The 16,015-nt window shown below is 37.6% G+C and overlaps 1 protein-coding gene across 5 annotated transcripts in view; it reads left to right on the top strand.

Moving 5' to 3' along the window:
- Positions 1-16,015, top strand: part of CADM2 (cell adhesion molecule 2) — a 678,107-nt gene that overhangs the window by 607,042 nt on the left and 55,050 nt on the right. For all 5 annotated transcript variants that reach the window (XM_075170255.1, XM_075170245.1, XM_075170266.1 and 2 more), the window contains one exon: positions 5,346-5,524. In XM_075170255.1, coding sequence (XP_075026356.1) covers positions 5,346-5,524 — 179 coding nt within the window. The remainder of the gene's footprint in view (positions 1-5,345; positions 5,525-16,015) is intronic.

Genomic DNA, 16,015 nt, shown 5'->3' with positions numbered 1-16,015 from the left:
GGGGTTTTTTGAGTGTGATCTTATGGAAATTAAAAGGTTATCCTGTGCTAGTAATATGGGCCAGTAAGTTATCTGAGTGTTGTTTACTAAGGTCTCAGTGAAGAATACTTTGTATATGACCTTTCTGTACACAAAAATCAGAAAAGGGCAACAAAAATGAATAGATCCAAGAACTTTCAAGTGAGAATGGATTGCGTTGCTTAAATTCACTTTGTTCAGAAAGAAGAGTTGATACAATAGATCTATGTATCATTTTTAAATGAAGGCTAAGTTAAGATAAATAAGATGGTTAAATATAATTCTAGAAAGGAGGATTATAGGAAAGCACTGAAATATCACAGTCCTTTGGTTAAGGATGGAGAAAGGAATGAAAAATTAACAAACTTGTTTTAAAATACTGCTGTGTTACTTTTAAAAGCCTAGATTATAAAAAATATTAATGTGGACTTAAATATTTTCTGTTGATTTTCATGTTACATAAACACTTGTTGAAAAGGTAAGTCTGTGCCTAAGTTCTTCTCTAATTGGATCTAATGTGGTTTTTAAAACATTTTTTTCCCCAACACATTCCAGTTTGCCCTTAGCTTTCTTGCTGACTTATTTTGGAAGAAAAGGTTTCTTAGCCTCAGGATTAGAAAATAATTTCACTTTATTTACAAATTCTTTGTTAAGTTACTTGCAAGAAGACTCCTGTTCCACAGTATAAAACATGAATCATCCTGGAACGTGATATCATTTTTTTTATATCCTCATTTCAGTCCCATTTCAGTTTGTCTGGGAAAGAATACTAAATTCTGTTGCTTTTTATGTCAAGTTTGGAGGCTAACATGAGGACAGTTAACAAAATCATTTATTTATATCAAAACCCATTCCCTTTTGCAAGTCAGTTACTGAAAGATTCTGGGCCTTTCTGCTAGGATTAAACATAAATTATACCAAAATCTAAGCCCATTTAGCAATTTTTCAGAGACAGTGTAGAGTTCAAATTTCTGTTGGGGGGCTGGCAGAGAAGTCATTGGTCATGATTAAGGATTTTTAGTATGCTTGTGATTGGTATCTCTGGCTTCTTTCAGTTTAACGCAGTCCTGATAGTGCCACTGTGGGCAGCTGCGTGCAAAGCCGAACCAGTAAAAGCAATACATACTAGCCAAAGAAATAGTATGGGCTGTCATAGTTGAGCTGTGTCTTTGAAAGAATTTCTTCAGTACAGCATGCTTAATTTGTTTGTTTTTGTTTTAAAAGGTGTCATACTGGGAGCAAATTAGAATAGGTAAGCCAGAAGCAGAACTGTGTTTTGGGAAAGAAAACAGCATCTTGGTGCTTCAGCTCTGCTACCTCCCTCAGCCCAATAAAGGGTCTCAGTGGTGGCACAGCTCATTCCCACTTAACTGCATCCACATGGGAGGGAGTAGTAAACCAGGGATATAGAAAAGCACCTCTCACCCACAATGGGAAAGAAAAGGGAGGACAGACTTGTTCTTTGGGTGACTGCGTTGGTACTGGCAGGCTGCATGCTCCTGTTAGGACAGAGCAGGTCAGTGAGCTTGTTTGTGCCGTGAAATGTGTGAAGGTAGTAACGTGCAATTGCATTAGTGGCCACAGTGCTCGTTCTGACTTTATAGCTATATTGTGCTCCAAGAAAGATGTTTTCAGGATTGTCTGAGAAAAATGGGGATTAAACTGGTAAGTGTGATTCAACTTGAGATAAGCACAAATGCAAGGCACAGGGATATGCTGTTTGTTCCAGTCCACACAGTAATAGATATGGCAGCTCTTCAGTATGTGAAAAAAAGTTGAAATTCTGCACTATTGGAGATGTATGCAATGGAGAAAAATGTGCAATATTAGGAGTGTACGTATTTGCCGGGTGTTTTAGAATGTCAAACCTAAATATCCGCCAGTTGACCCAGAACCCTTTCAAAATGTTGGGTAAGAGAAAGAACCTCTGTCTGGATCTGCGCCCATGAACATGTTTCAATAGGATAAACTATGGGGAATTCACACTTCTCCCTGCCTTGTGTCACAGAAGGAAAGCTTCCCCATCAGTGTTTCAGCTGCATTTGTGCTTTGGACAGTGAAGGTACTAAAGCAATTGTCAAGGAATAGCCAATATGCTCTACATTTACACTTCCTTTATCCTTTTTTTCTTGTGAGTTTTTTTCCCCCCTGACGATAATCTCAGAAGGTATCAAATTCAAACAAACAGAGAAAGAGGGGGAGAGAGAGGCCTATTAAGTACAAGGCTATCATAACTTGTAACAAGGTTATAATATGCAGAAGCGTTACTTACCATGTCCTGCAATATTCATTGCCACTGCTAGAAGATCACTGTAAGATAAATAAAAGTAAATACGTTTTTGCACAGCAGGTAGGGAACTTCCAGAATTCATTGCCACGGGAGGCTGGGTTGACAGACAGTATAAGCAGATTCAAAAAGATATGAGAGATATTCGTAGGCAACAGGTCTAAATACTAAGTAGATACAAAAGAGAACAAGACATGTGCCCTCCAACATTCCCAATAGAAGGATTGTGGATGCTGACAGAGTACAGGGGGAATGGACCACAGAAAATGGTCACACTCACATGCTTTCCTTAAACAGCCGCTCCCCTTGCCACTGACCACAGCAGCATGCTGGCCTGGGTGCATGAGAATGTCTCATGTTCTTAGCTCACTTCTGCCTAACTAATGAATTGTCTAGACCAGAGCATCTCAAAGCTTCCCAGCAGTACAGGCAAAAATGAATTTTGTGGCTGTGACAGAATTGCTGCTTTAGGCACTGTCCTCCCTGAGAGCGGCGAGATGGAGTGAGAGCTGTGTGCGGCCACCATGATGTGTTGACCACGGGCCGGCTGCCCAGCAATTGCTCTGCTGCTGCCACTAAGCCAGAGCAGGGTGGCTTAATATTAACTGTTAATTAGCAGCCTCCCCGGCACCCAGAGTATGTAGATCTGCCTCTCTCTAAGCTGTGATTTTTCTGCCACCATCATTTTGCAACCATAGCTAAGCACTCTGTATAAGACTAGAGTTGGTATATTACAATGTGACAAAGCTCCCTGAATAATTTATATCTAAGGCTCCATTTCGTACTTATTTGTTATCCTATGGGTTTTCCCCTAGGATATGCCATCTAATTTCAATTTAAAATGTAAGTTCCATAAATTACCACTGCACAGAAGTTGCTTTAACATGCCATTTATGAAGGTAATGGTGCACATTGTAGCAGAAGTGTTTCAGAATTTCCACTCCTGGGATTACAGATTCACAGTAAGCTGGTAAATGGGGAACAATGAGGAGTTTGCTAGAAGATTGAACAAATCCACCCTAACATATCAAAGCAAATCACACCTTAATGTTGTGAACTCTGTAGGGCAATGTTTCTGCAACAGCATGGACATCTAGATTCCCTGTTCGCATTAAGCAGAAAGGAAGTGTGTATATTGTGTGTCATGTGTATTTAGATACCAGTTCCTGAAAGTGCACTTAGGAAGAGTATTAAGACGTACTACGGTAAGCTATAAATACACCGACAGTTCTTAATCCTTGGTTTAAAATTATGTGAATCTTGTTTTATTCCCTGAGTATATGATTTTCTAAAAAAATCATAACTTCAGAGAATAGCCAGTCTAGGTAACAAGTTCAACAATGATGTAACAAGGTGTCATCCAAATATTACGAAAATGTGTATAAATCTCTGTTATCTTTCAAGAGAAACATAAGTTATAGTATTTTTACTTTAAAAAGTAATATAAATTATAAAGCAGTAGTGGATTTCAGAAAAATTCACTTTGTTTACATGCCTTGCTTAACTTAAAAGAAAATCATGTCACTGCAGTCATTAGGACTATTTTTCTGTGCATGAGGCCACATTTTGGCAAAATGTCTCTCCTTAGGTATTTAGGTTTAATTCTTATTCTTAACACTTACTATATTTAATAGGCTTTAAACACCTGCTTAAATTAATGAAATTAAGTATTTCTTGAGTAAGACTAGAAACCAATTTGGCATCTGCTAGTTTTATAACAACGTTTTATATTTTGTTTTATTACTTAGTCATACAACTGCATACTTCGATAGGAAAATATAATGTAACGTTCTCCTACCAAATAAATGTGCAAATCTAGAACTGCTTCTGACTGAAATTACTTAAGTAGTGTACCCAAAAGAAAGGGATTTATATTTGGGTTACAGTGTGCAAAGCTACAATAATGTAGCAGTGAATCCCCAGGGTGTATATATCTTGCTTTAGTGACTAGTATCTAAGGACCTGAGATGCTCTGTCAGTATGTGAGACAGTCAGGATTCAGCAAAACAGCTTTTCATTCCCAGTCACGGACCTGTCTTTTTGGTGATTCCCCGCATGTGAATTTGAAAGTAGATCTTGTTACATATAAGTAAAGACTGTATATCAGTAATAAACACATCCTGCTGTCTGTTAGGCAAATCTCATGAACTGTGGGACTTCTTGAGAGTCTTTAGGAAAGAGTTAGGTATCACTTGCCAGTAGGAAGGTATATGTGAATCTGCAAGACAGTCAGTTCCCTTCTCTGCGGTGCCCTTAACTTGCCCAGGGGGTTACCGCTCTCAGTGCTTTGCCTTCGGCCTGTTTTTTGCAAGTTCATGAGGCACAAGAGGAAAGGTTTCACAAAAGACAGAAATCCAGGATTTTAAGTCAAATCTTATTGCTTGTGATAACATGGGTAACAAGCAATTATTTCAGGGAAGGATGCAGAAAGGGTGGAAAAAGGGATGGGCTGTGACACAATGCAGCAACAGAAACAAATTTAGATTGTGTGTAAGATGTGCTACTTTGAGACTGATATGCCTGGTTCAGGAAAAACACTCAGCGCATGCAAGTGCACTTGTGAATGTGAATGGCCTAAATAATTTTAGAATCCATTTACAAACCACTTACATCTGCCTCAGCCTGCTTGCATGATTTCTGATGCCTGTCAGCCACAGAGGGCCATATTGCTCATCACACAAAAGGAAAGCTGTTTTCACTTAGCTTGCCAAGCATCTTGCCGAACCGCGGGCCCTGAAACCTCGCGAGAACTATTTTTTAATTTAGGAAAGATCTTGGCCTGTTCCAGTACCGTTCTGTTTCCTTTTTGGTTTCTCTTCTTGTCCCTGCTTGCTCTTTCACTTTCTTTAGTAGTTCCCATCTGGGATGGTAAGGTTGTAATAGTGACAGTTCATTATATCCAGTAACTCAAATGATCATTGAATATTCTTTGATGGCAGGTTACTATTCATACGTTTCTGATGCTAACTGTTTTCTGATGTATATATTGCATATACATGCTTCATGTATCTGATTAAATGCGTTGCTTTGGATCCAACAGGCCAGAACCAGTACTGTGGACAAAGGACGGTGGAGAACTGCCAGATCCAGAGAGAATGGTTGTCAACGGCAGGGTCCTCAGCATCAGTTTCCTAAACAAAACAGACAATGGCACATACCGATGTGAAGCAAAAAACCCTATTGGCCGAAACAGCACAGAATATGTCTTGATAGTACATGGTGAGTGTGTTCTCGTTAGTTTTTTGGTGCATGTTATGCATATGTAGCATTTCAAGAAAATACAATCAGTTGCTTATGATCATTACCAAAAGAATAGCAAGAAAAAGCTGGAAGTATAATTGCACTTTTATTGATGCTATCATCTAGTTGTGGGGAGTGTGTTTACTTCCTTTTATTGGCATGCCTCTCTTCATACAGTTTAAACAAAATATATTCACTTATGTTGTGAACTTTTTGCAAAGTAAGCACCTGTAAAAATGTTTTGCACTGTGTCGGTACTGTTTTATAAATACTTGCCTCGGGCACACACTGTTCAGATAAAGCTGGTTACAAAAGGATATATGAAGGGAAATATGGAAATACCAGACAGACGGGTGCTCGAGGTTTTTTTGTTTAGTTTTTTATAGACCACCAAAGACAGGACATCAGATGCTTTTCTTTACACAAGTTATAGCCTGCTACTGAGAAAATTCAGTTTATACAAGTTAGCTGATCATCACCTGGCCTATGGTTACAGTCAATCCTCAAAAATACGTCCTGTCCTAAATTCATGATACTTCTTCTAATGAAATTGAAAAATGGGAAGGTTCACATTAAATTACAGTTGATTTGTTTTCGTTAATTAATTAGGCAACAATATGTGTCACATGAAAAGAATAGCTGGCTTTTACGTTGATCATGAAATAGGTTGATATAACTCAGGTATAGGAGAAACTATAATACACAGTTAGCATTTACCTTTAATACAATTTTGCAATATCTAGCAGTCTCAAAACATAATGTCCTCTTATCACAGATATGTATGTAATAATTCCTGGAAGATTATGAGTTCTGTAATTTGAATTTTAACCTAAGTGAGTATAGAGGCGAAAGCTCCACTGTAGTTCGTGACAGTACTTTTTTTCGTCTAGTTTTTAAAAAAATGCAACTTCTTATAACTATGACAAAATAAAATGAAACAATCTAATACAAATTATTGTCTGTAAATAGACATGTGAATTATATAGATTTTATTTGCTCATGATGAATTCAGGTATAACAAATACACGTTTCTTTGGTGTTTGTAAGGTCTCAAAAACATTTTTCACTAAAGGTTTAATCTGCCTTTAGGTATTTGGCAGAAAACTTCTAATAAGTGCTACTTTCAGCTTTCAGTAATGAGCTATTTTTTGGCACTGTTGATGAAATGTCATTTATCAAAAGAACCCCTTAGATTACTTCTCATTTTTCTTAAAGTTCACTATTAGTTTATGTAGGATTAGTGGCACAAGTAAGGAGGAGGTCTTTGCATGAGGAACACAGAGCCTGTACTGCTGCGTGAGTATTTCTGTATTAAAGACAAACAAAAAAACTAAACCCTCTAACCTCTACTTACATTGATTACTACAAGAAAAGAAAAAGAAAAAAATGTCTTTTACATCCCGGAGGTGGTGGTGTATTGGTTGTTGGCTGCAGGCACAAAGTGCACTGCCTTTGATGAGGTAATGGCTTCTGCGCTGACCAAATGTTGAAACTTCTGTTTGTGTTTTCTGCCCAATTTATTTATGTGATTATTTCTGAAAACGTGGTCTTTTACAATGGTAGATTTTTCCATCAGTGGTGACTTTGCAATATAGCTCTATCAAAGAATATTTCACAATCTCCTATCTGTCTTTCGCATAGTGGCATGCCCCCTGTTGATCTGGTTATCTTGCAACAACTTCATGGCAGTCTGTAAAATCTTTCATTATCAGGAAGGCATTCTGTTATGTTTGGCAGCACATTAGGCATGTTATCAGATTTAACTTGCACATTGCTGACCTTTTCTGTTATGGGTACCAGAGTTTTCCTAATTGCGTTTCTGCAATTCCAGTGTTAGAACTAGCGAAGGTAAATGTCAGGTGCTTCCGAGGTTTCTGAAACAATGAGAGTAGTGTGACAGAGTATGTGATGATGTTTAGTGCTTAACAACTTACTGTGTTTCAGAGTTGTTAAGTTTATTTTAAGTACAGAAGAGACTGACGCAATTATTTTATCAAGTGTAGCACAATCAGTTGTATAGATCAATTTAAGCAGTGTCTTACCCTTTCTTTAGCTCATTACATTCACGAATGTCTCTAGTGAAACATAATCCTCCCAAAATTATACAATATTCTCTGTCTCTGTCTCTCTCTCTCTCTGGGGGCTAGCAAACCTACTTTTTATCATTTTCTGAGATGCATTCTTCCGTTTAATAGAGGATGTATTTTTTTTCTATATCTTCCTAAATATATCTGGGAGCATCCCTTCCCCCTTTGAATTCTCATCCCTTCCCCTGTGCCTAATGTGTTGATGTAATTTTTTTGTCCTACTCCTTTGTTAGACCTGATTTATCACGTAAGTAAGCCTTCTTACCTTGAATGTTAGGTTTCTAATACAAGTACATGCCAGATTTAACACAAGGGGAGGTACATTCACAAAGATATGGGAGAGGAGAGGGGAGGAATCTGCATGAGGAGAAAATCTCTTCACAAGAGATACTTTTAAATCGCAGGTCAAGGAAGTAAGGTCTAGGAAAAGCGATCTACCGGATCTGTAAGGAGTAAGGCATAAGGGCCCTGAGTGCTAGTAGTCACTGCCTCAATGGAGCCTCTGGAAGTCCAGCTCCACAGCTGTTAAACAACGAATAGTTTTTCTAGGAAACTCTTGAGCCCAGAGGAGTTGCAGTGATGGAGAGAAAGAATGATAGTCACATGCCCAAGTTCAGAGAGATACTATGGCTGATTCAGTTTTTCCAGGTGAGCGTTTGTGAGAAGGGAGAGGACATCAATGGAAGGTATCCTCTGCAGAGGCAGGGCAGCGTAACCTGATTCGCAGCTTTTCTTTTCTTATCCATACTGTGGTTTCTTCTAAATTTTTTCCTTTTTTCCCTTAGACTTCAACAGATTTTCTGTCTTTCTGTTTCTTAAGGTTGTAAAAGTTTCTTCTGGCTTCTATTCCTTTTTCCCCCTATGAAATTCCCCCTCTCAGTGGGACTCAATCAGCTACTAATTCTCTCAATTTCTGAAGTTATCTTCCTAACTCAGAGGAGGTTTAGACAGCTTTAGCATAGGGAGAAGCTTGCCTAAAAATGGAAGGTATAGTTTATCACAATTAGAGCTTAAGGGTAAGCAAAGTATCTATACATATTCATTATACAAACCAAGCAAAGAGTGTCTCATGCCTTTAACTGGACCAACCCAGACATGAAATTGTACAGAAAAGTAGTATTTTTTCCACTGTAAATGATGATGAGGTAATACTGTTTTGATGTTAAATGATGGCAGTGGAAATAAATATTGCTATAAGCAGATGAATGGCAATCTGATAACATAAAAAGTCTTTTTAGATTTGTGGTATAATTAAAGAAATCAGACTTCAGAGAAATTGAATATATTTGAATCAGGTGAAAGGCATGGGCTATTAAATATGCTCATGCTGCTTTGCTGAATCAATACGGCTGCTACTTTCATTTTTCTTAACTTTTATTATTAATAATAAATGTCAAGAAAACACCTCATGAAGCAGGAAGGTGGGCACAAAGTCAGAGTTTATAGGCAGCAGTACAAAGGCAAGACGTGTAGTTTGCTCAAACATTTGTCTCATGCAGTAAAAAAGGCCCAAGCTTTAATGCCTGTAGCTGTTGTCATTTCTGTGTTCTAATTGGCAAGCTTAATGCTTTAGAAGTGCACATTCTGGCTAGATATATTACACCCTTTCTTTGGTAATGGGCCCCAGGCAATTTTCACTCTCTTCCAATTTATTAAGAATTTTTGTTTACCTTTGTCCAATGACTAGTCATTAATCATCAGTAAACAGAGCTAACTGTCAAACTCATGATGCTCAACCCAAAAACATAGATTCTACTTGCAAAGCTTAGGTAATAACTGCATTGATTTTGGCTAGAATTGAGAAAGAAGGTGGTCCATCATAATCAAACTGGAGACACAGCTGTTATGTATGTAGCGCCAGTTCATAACCTCTGGATATCACCGCTGAAGACTTAGTTCAACATCACACTGAGTGGGCAACAGAAGTCCACATCATTGGGAAATCTTCTTAATGGAAACAGCAGCATTTGATAATTGGCAGACCTATTTGAAATAAAGTACCTTGGTGAAATATCCTGATTTGCCAATCTAAAGACAGGCATTCAATTAATTGAAATATTCAGAGCTATAATGTGTTGTATATCAATTATCTATTAAAGCAATATGGAAATTAACATGAATCAGCAGCTGTGGATGGTCAAGGCAGTTCTTACTGACACAATTATACATACAGTAAAAAGCGATTGAGCCAGTAACTCAGTATCTCTGGAGAATAGAAAGTGATACAACATATTCCCTTGACTTCAGCCTCTCATTTATTTTGTATTTTTTTCTTGGGCAAGCTATTTTTTGCAAATAAAGGCAACTGAAAGACTGAGTTACAGCCTCGTTAATATTTTGAAATGTACTTTCAAACAGAAGTTCTCCTACAATGTGTAAGACCAAAGATCCCACTGCACCTTGCCTTTGGACTATAATGTATTTATCTTCCACCTGCTTGTCCAGTCCCATTTCAAAACATTTATCATCCTAGCTTTCACAATAACCTGTGGCAACAAGTTTCTGTATTGAATTATGTGCTTTAAGGGAAAAGTATTCTCTTTTGTTTGTTTAAACGTGCTGCTTGATCTCTTCACTTCCCAACTTTCCAATCTATTTGGCCTCTTTTGCTGTTTGTGCTGTAAGTATGCAGCTAAAATCACTTTTATTTTCATGCTGCTTCCCTTTAATAGATTCTCAAGTATTTCCACCTTGCTCTCAGTTTCTCACTAATTATGATCTTAGACTCTGCTTTTCCTGGATTCCTGTCCCTTGTATCCACTCTCCTTCTTTCATGGTCTCTTTTTCACCTTTTTCTTCATTTTTGGTCTAGTAGTAAATCTCTGTGATTGACTGTTCTTCATATCTGGAACCAGCACTATGCCAAATTTGCACTAGACACTTTAGTTTATTAACTCCTGCCTCCAAATACATTTATAGAGGTTCACCTTCTGTGGCCACCCATAATTCCAGCACCATGCACTTTTACTTCTACACAAGTTTCTTTTAAAATTAGTAGAAACTCTGTGGAATCCAAAACACATCTGAAATGAACCAAACTCCATTACCTCTATCTGTTCCTTTATCTTTGTCTGTTCATTTACCCACTATCACATTTTTATTATGTTTTACTTCTGTTGTGAGGTTCTCATAGGGGCCCCTCTCCTTCCTTTATTTTTGTAACTCACTTGTGCACATCTCTCACTCTATGAAAGTAAAAACTGAGTAGAACCGTAATTTGAAATAAAACTGAGGAGGTGAGATTTTTTTCTTTTTTCTTTGAAAACTGAGCTTATCGGATAGGCAATAGATCTCCTGGTTTGCAAATATTTTCACTACAGGCCTCTGATAAACTTGTGGATTGTTTTTACACACCTTATCCTCATAAACATATATCAAAAAACCACATAAAAATATTCACTGAAGGGGCGGGGGGAGGTGGGAAGGAAAGGAAGCAGCATCCATGTGGAGCAGCACGCTCATCAGTAATCTAGTTGCCCTCTATTTTGGTGTTAAGACCCTAGACGTTGAGGCAGCTGGGCAATTTCTGAAGTTTCCTCCTTTATACTTCCTGAGTTGAAATGTCTCATTTAAGACACATCTCGGAGAAAAGACTTTCTTTGCCTATGGGAAAATCCTACCCTTTGAGTGAACAAAGCTTGGGCATTGTGAAAAGAGAATTGAGCAGACCAGGGGTGTAACGGAACAATAACAACATGTACAGCTACAATAGAGGGTGTTTTTAGTAAAAAAACAACCTTGCCCTTACAGCAATCAAGGCGTATCAAGAATATGAGGCTCAGAAGACTGCTTAGGACTTCATTTGAAATTCTGTGCATGTGAATACCTATGCTTTTTAGTTTTGAGGGTTTTTTTTTATTTCTGTGTTGGAATTAAAAGAAAGAGGGTGTCTCAGTTTTGAGTCCTTAAAACAGGGGTGAAAAGTCTCTCCTATTCCCATCTTATAAAAAGTAAACATAACATTAAAACGTACAGAAGACAACTCTCAGACAGAGGAGCCTGAGCTTTCAGCTGAAAAATAAATAAATAAAAGAATGCTGTTGAAGACTTTCTCCTCCTCAAAAGCCTTCCTCCCCCCAAATCACCTCTTCTTTTCTTTTTCTCTCTTCCCCTTCCCCGCTATGCATGCATGCATACCTGCACATACATACACTCCCCACATGCACAGACACGCAAACAAAAACAAACAAACAAACAAACAGAGGTCTAGTAACTTATCCAGGAAGAGATCTTTTTGTTTTTTCATCTTCTTATCTTTTGAAATCCACAGTAGCTGGATGGTTTTCTTGCAAAATCTGAGGTGTGGAGGAGTGAGGTTTCACTGTGGCAAGGCCTAAGAAAGTAACTCATCATAACCCTATGTTAAAGGTAGCATTATAAACACATAGAGAATTTCGTTCACGTGTTATTCTGCAAAGCATAGCCCTTCAAACTGTCTTGAAATATTTTGATTTTGCACATACATCAAAGTTCTAAAGTGACATTAAGGTATTAAATCATTATCATAATATTAAAGTTAACTTCTCTAGAGGACTCTTGATTATGCTAAAAGAGGTGGCCCAGACCTTAAAGCACAATGCAGATGAACGCTGCACAATGAGATGAATTAAGATATCATTGTGTAATATAGCTTTCATTATTGGACTAAAGAAGAATAATGTTTAGTTGACATTTTCAAGTATGAGAAGTCTGTCAAGAAACTTATGGTGGAATTGTTGGCTTAATTTTATGGATGAATTGTCCAGCTATTATCCCTGAACACTCGCAAGGCAGCTACTTTGAAATTGCTTTTTGTTGATAAATACTTGAATAGTGGGGTCTATAGTTGAGCTGTGTGAACTGATATTTCTTCATTTATGGTGACTTTAGAAAAATAAGATACAAATTTTTTTTTCAGATAAGCTCAAAATTATTTTGGAAAGGTCAAGAAAATAACATTCCAAACCACAGTAACACTTTTGGGGAATCTGTTAACGCTTCTACATTTTTACATTAAAATACTGTTTTTGACAAAAGAAAACTTTTGAAATAAAGTGATTTTGTTAGATAACATATGGAAGATTTTATTTTTTGTTCTTCCATACTGGAGTACTCATTGAAATTATTTAATTCAGAGAATTTCAGTTGAATTAAATCTGAGTTTGTCCTGGGTTTACTTCCTGCCCCTCCCCCCCCCCCCCCCGGGTGGATGCAAATCTCTCTCCAGGTCCGATCTCTAACAACATATTCTAACATGTATAGCTCATTCCTATTTGAATAGAAGTTGTACTTATTCTAAAAACCTGTAGTTTTGGATAATGTCTTTAATAACACACAACACTTGAAAATGTTTAATTTTATATGTACATATATAATTGGCTAATGTGATAGTTCTTGATTTGGATTCCCTATGTGATTTCTGAAAAGGAAAAGATTGCATGTTAGTTTTGAATTATAATGAGTTTTTTTCTCCATACACAATAATTTCATAAAGTTAATATTTTGGATGCTTGTATATGGGTAGAGCATCTACAATAAAGTACTTCTTGAACTAGATATACTAGACGTATTGCTGTTGCTCTTTTGAAAAAAAATTGTTTTCAACTGATCGTAAGTGATATGTATTTCTAAAACGGTACTGTTGAGTTTATTATCACTGATTTGCCATAGTAGCACAGCTTGCTCTCTAATTTTTCTGGACTTCAAGCTTTGCTATTGCTTATACCTTCAACATTCTTGAACTTTAATTCAATCGAGCTTTTTTGTTTGAGGGGTCAGAATGTAAAGTTACCATGTCTATGAACATCATATGCAATCTTCATGAAGAAAATATAACTTAACAGAATAATTTCACTTGAGACCAATGACAAAATTATAGTCTCACAGTTGCTAATGATCTTCTGTTTCCATCTAGATCATTTATTATTCACAAAACTCAAACCATGAAGACGTTATTAAAGTGACTTAGTAATTTTCTAAATTGAAATCTTTCCTGCACCATTAGGTGCTACGTGGAATGCGGATAAGGGTGTCCTGTCTCTATCTTTCTCATACGGTGCTTCTATAACTTACCTTTCTTTTGAGAATAGGTTGCTCAGTTTTTCACTCAATTCAAGAAAGAAAAATGATATGCTATGTAGTGATATTGCTTAAAGTGTCAACTGGTGATGCTAGCCTGGTGATACATCAGTACCATGTTTTGTTCCAATTGAGATTATAAACCTTGGGAAGGTAGCACAAATCATTGGTTCTGAGCAAATGGAGATAGATATAAATGCTTTGGGGAGACTGCAAACAGCATCCTGAGTCTGAGAGGGCTAGGGAAAGCTTCTGTAAAAATTATGCATCTTTCTTAGAGAGCTTTGAGAAGTTCCATATCTAAGGTCTCTGATCACATGTGAAGATGAGCATAGAGGCTCAGACAGAAGTAGACACTTAGAAATTTGCTCATCTCAAACCATTAATATTTCTAACATCCATAATTTGATGTTAATGATTACTAGTTTTGATTATTCTATTTTTCTATTTGTAATTTTAATGATTAATGACTTGTGAACTTTTTCTGGAGTTTATCTTAGCCTGCATTTCTATACTGTAAAAAGGAAAAAATATTCAATAAAATATTTCTTACAGTATTCTCTTAGTATTTTACTTACAGCAAATAAGGCTTCCCCCAACTTGTTTTCAGTATTATTCCAACCAAAAAACAGATCAAACTGACAAAAATTTGAAATTTCCCTGAACAAAATCTAAAAATCTTCATAACATCTTTCTTCACAGCATAGGTTCAGTCTAAATTTGTGGTGGGACCCAAAGCATCTTTAGGCCCTCCTCCAAAAGGGAAACCTCTAAGCTGTAATCACAAACTATTTTTTCTAGCTCTTACAGCTTGAATTCTTGATCCAATATCACAAAATTCTCTTTGCTTTGTAATTAAAGTCACATTTTTTATTGCTAAATCATATCATAGCCTTTCTGCATTGGATCTTCCTCTGTCTTGCTATGCCTTACTGTGAATCGCTTTGACTGTGTCTCAAGGATTCAGAACCGTTTTGACAGCTTTCAAGAAAGCTCATTGCATTGATCTTTCTGTATGACTCCCACGGAAAGAGGAAGAGACAGCAAAAACTAGCCAGGAGGACAATAAGGACTTGTGCCTGGACCACAAGTCTTATGAGGAGCGGCTGAGGGAACTGGGGTTGTTTAGTCTGGAGAAGAGGAGGCTGAGGGGAGACCTCATCGCGCTCTACAACTACCTGAAAGGAGGTTGTAGCGAGGTGGGTGTTGGTCTCTTCTGCCAAGTAACCAGCGATAGGACAAGAGGAAATGGCCTCAAGTTGCACCAAGGGAGGTTTAGATTGGACATTAGGAGAAATTTCTTTACTGAAAGAGTGGTCAGGCCTTGGAACAGGCTGCCCAGGGAAGTGGTTGAGTCACCATCCCTGGAGGTATTTAAAAGACGTGTAGATGAGGCGCTTAGGGACATGGTGTAGTGGGTATGGTGGTGTTGGGTTGATGGTTGGACTCGATGATCTTAGAGGTGTTTTCCAACCTTAATGATTCTATGATTCTATAAGGGTATATCTCAAAACCACTCTGAAGTTGCAGGGAGAAAAAAATTCCACAAAAACCATTGCTAGCAAATATGAGTATGGATCTACCAAAGTTGATAAAGTTGGTTGGAACGGCCAGTGCCATATGGGGATCTCCCACAACACCCTGACTTCTTTCAGAAGGCTGTGGTTCTCCCACTAGCACTAAGAAAGCTGTAACCCCTTTTGAAGAAACTTACCTGGCAGGTGCCTGTGAACAGGTCTCCAGATATCAACTACGACTGATGGAGTTCATGTTATGGTGTAAGGTGAACGTGTCATTTGTGAGAAGAATGGTCCAAACAATTTTCAGTCAGGATTACTTTTCTTTTGCTAGAAGGCATGAAGACAGAGGAATTAAAGCTTTTATTTCTCTTTTCTTTATCTACTTTATACTCTGACATGCATTTCCTTTACTTTTCCTTCACTGGTATCCACACAGCTTGTTTACTCCCCAGATACCCCCTTGAAGAAAAAAATTGCTTTTGCTTGATAGCCTCATGCCTGAGGAGGGTATATGTTTCAGCTGAAACTACCCATATTAATCCACATGGCAAGTGAAGAACCAAAGGACAGGAGGAAGGACAGAAAAAAAGTTTGGCAGGGTTAAACTGTAGGAATGGGTAAAGTGTTTTATTCTTTAGATATTGCTGTGGGTCATTGCACTAGTAGATTTGTATTTCCCTCTTTGGTTTCTGTGTTTTATATTTTCTGAAGGTTTCCTAATCCTTGATTGGTAGGAGGCAGGGAGGAGTTGAAGGAGGTTGACATGTTGAAGTGCTAGTTTGCTGCTTGATTGAGGAGAGCTCTGG

The sequence above is a fragment of the Calonectris borealis genome, chromosome 1 (assembly GCF_964195595.1).
Source record: "Calonectris borealis chromosome 1, bCalBor7.hap1.2, whole genome shotgun sequence".
Taxonomy (NCBI): Eukaryota; Metazoa; Chordata; class Aves; order Procellariiformes; family Procellariidae; genus Calonectris; species Calonectris borealis.
The sequence above is the reverse complement of the archived record's forward strand: the minus strand, read 5'-3'. Positions and strand labels throughout refer to the sequence as shown.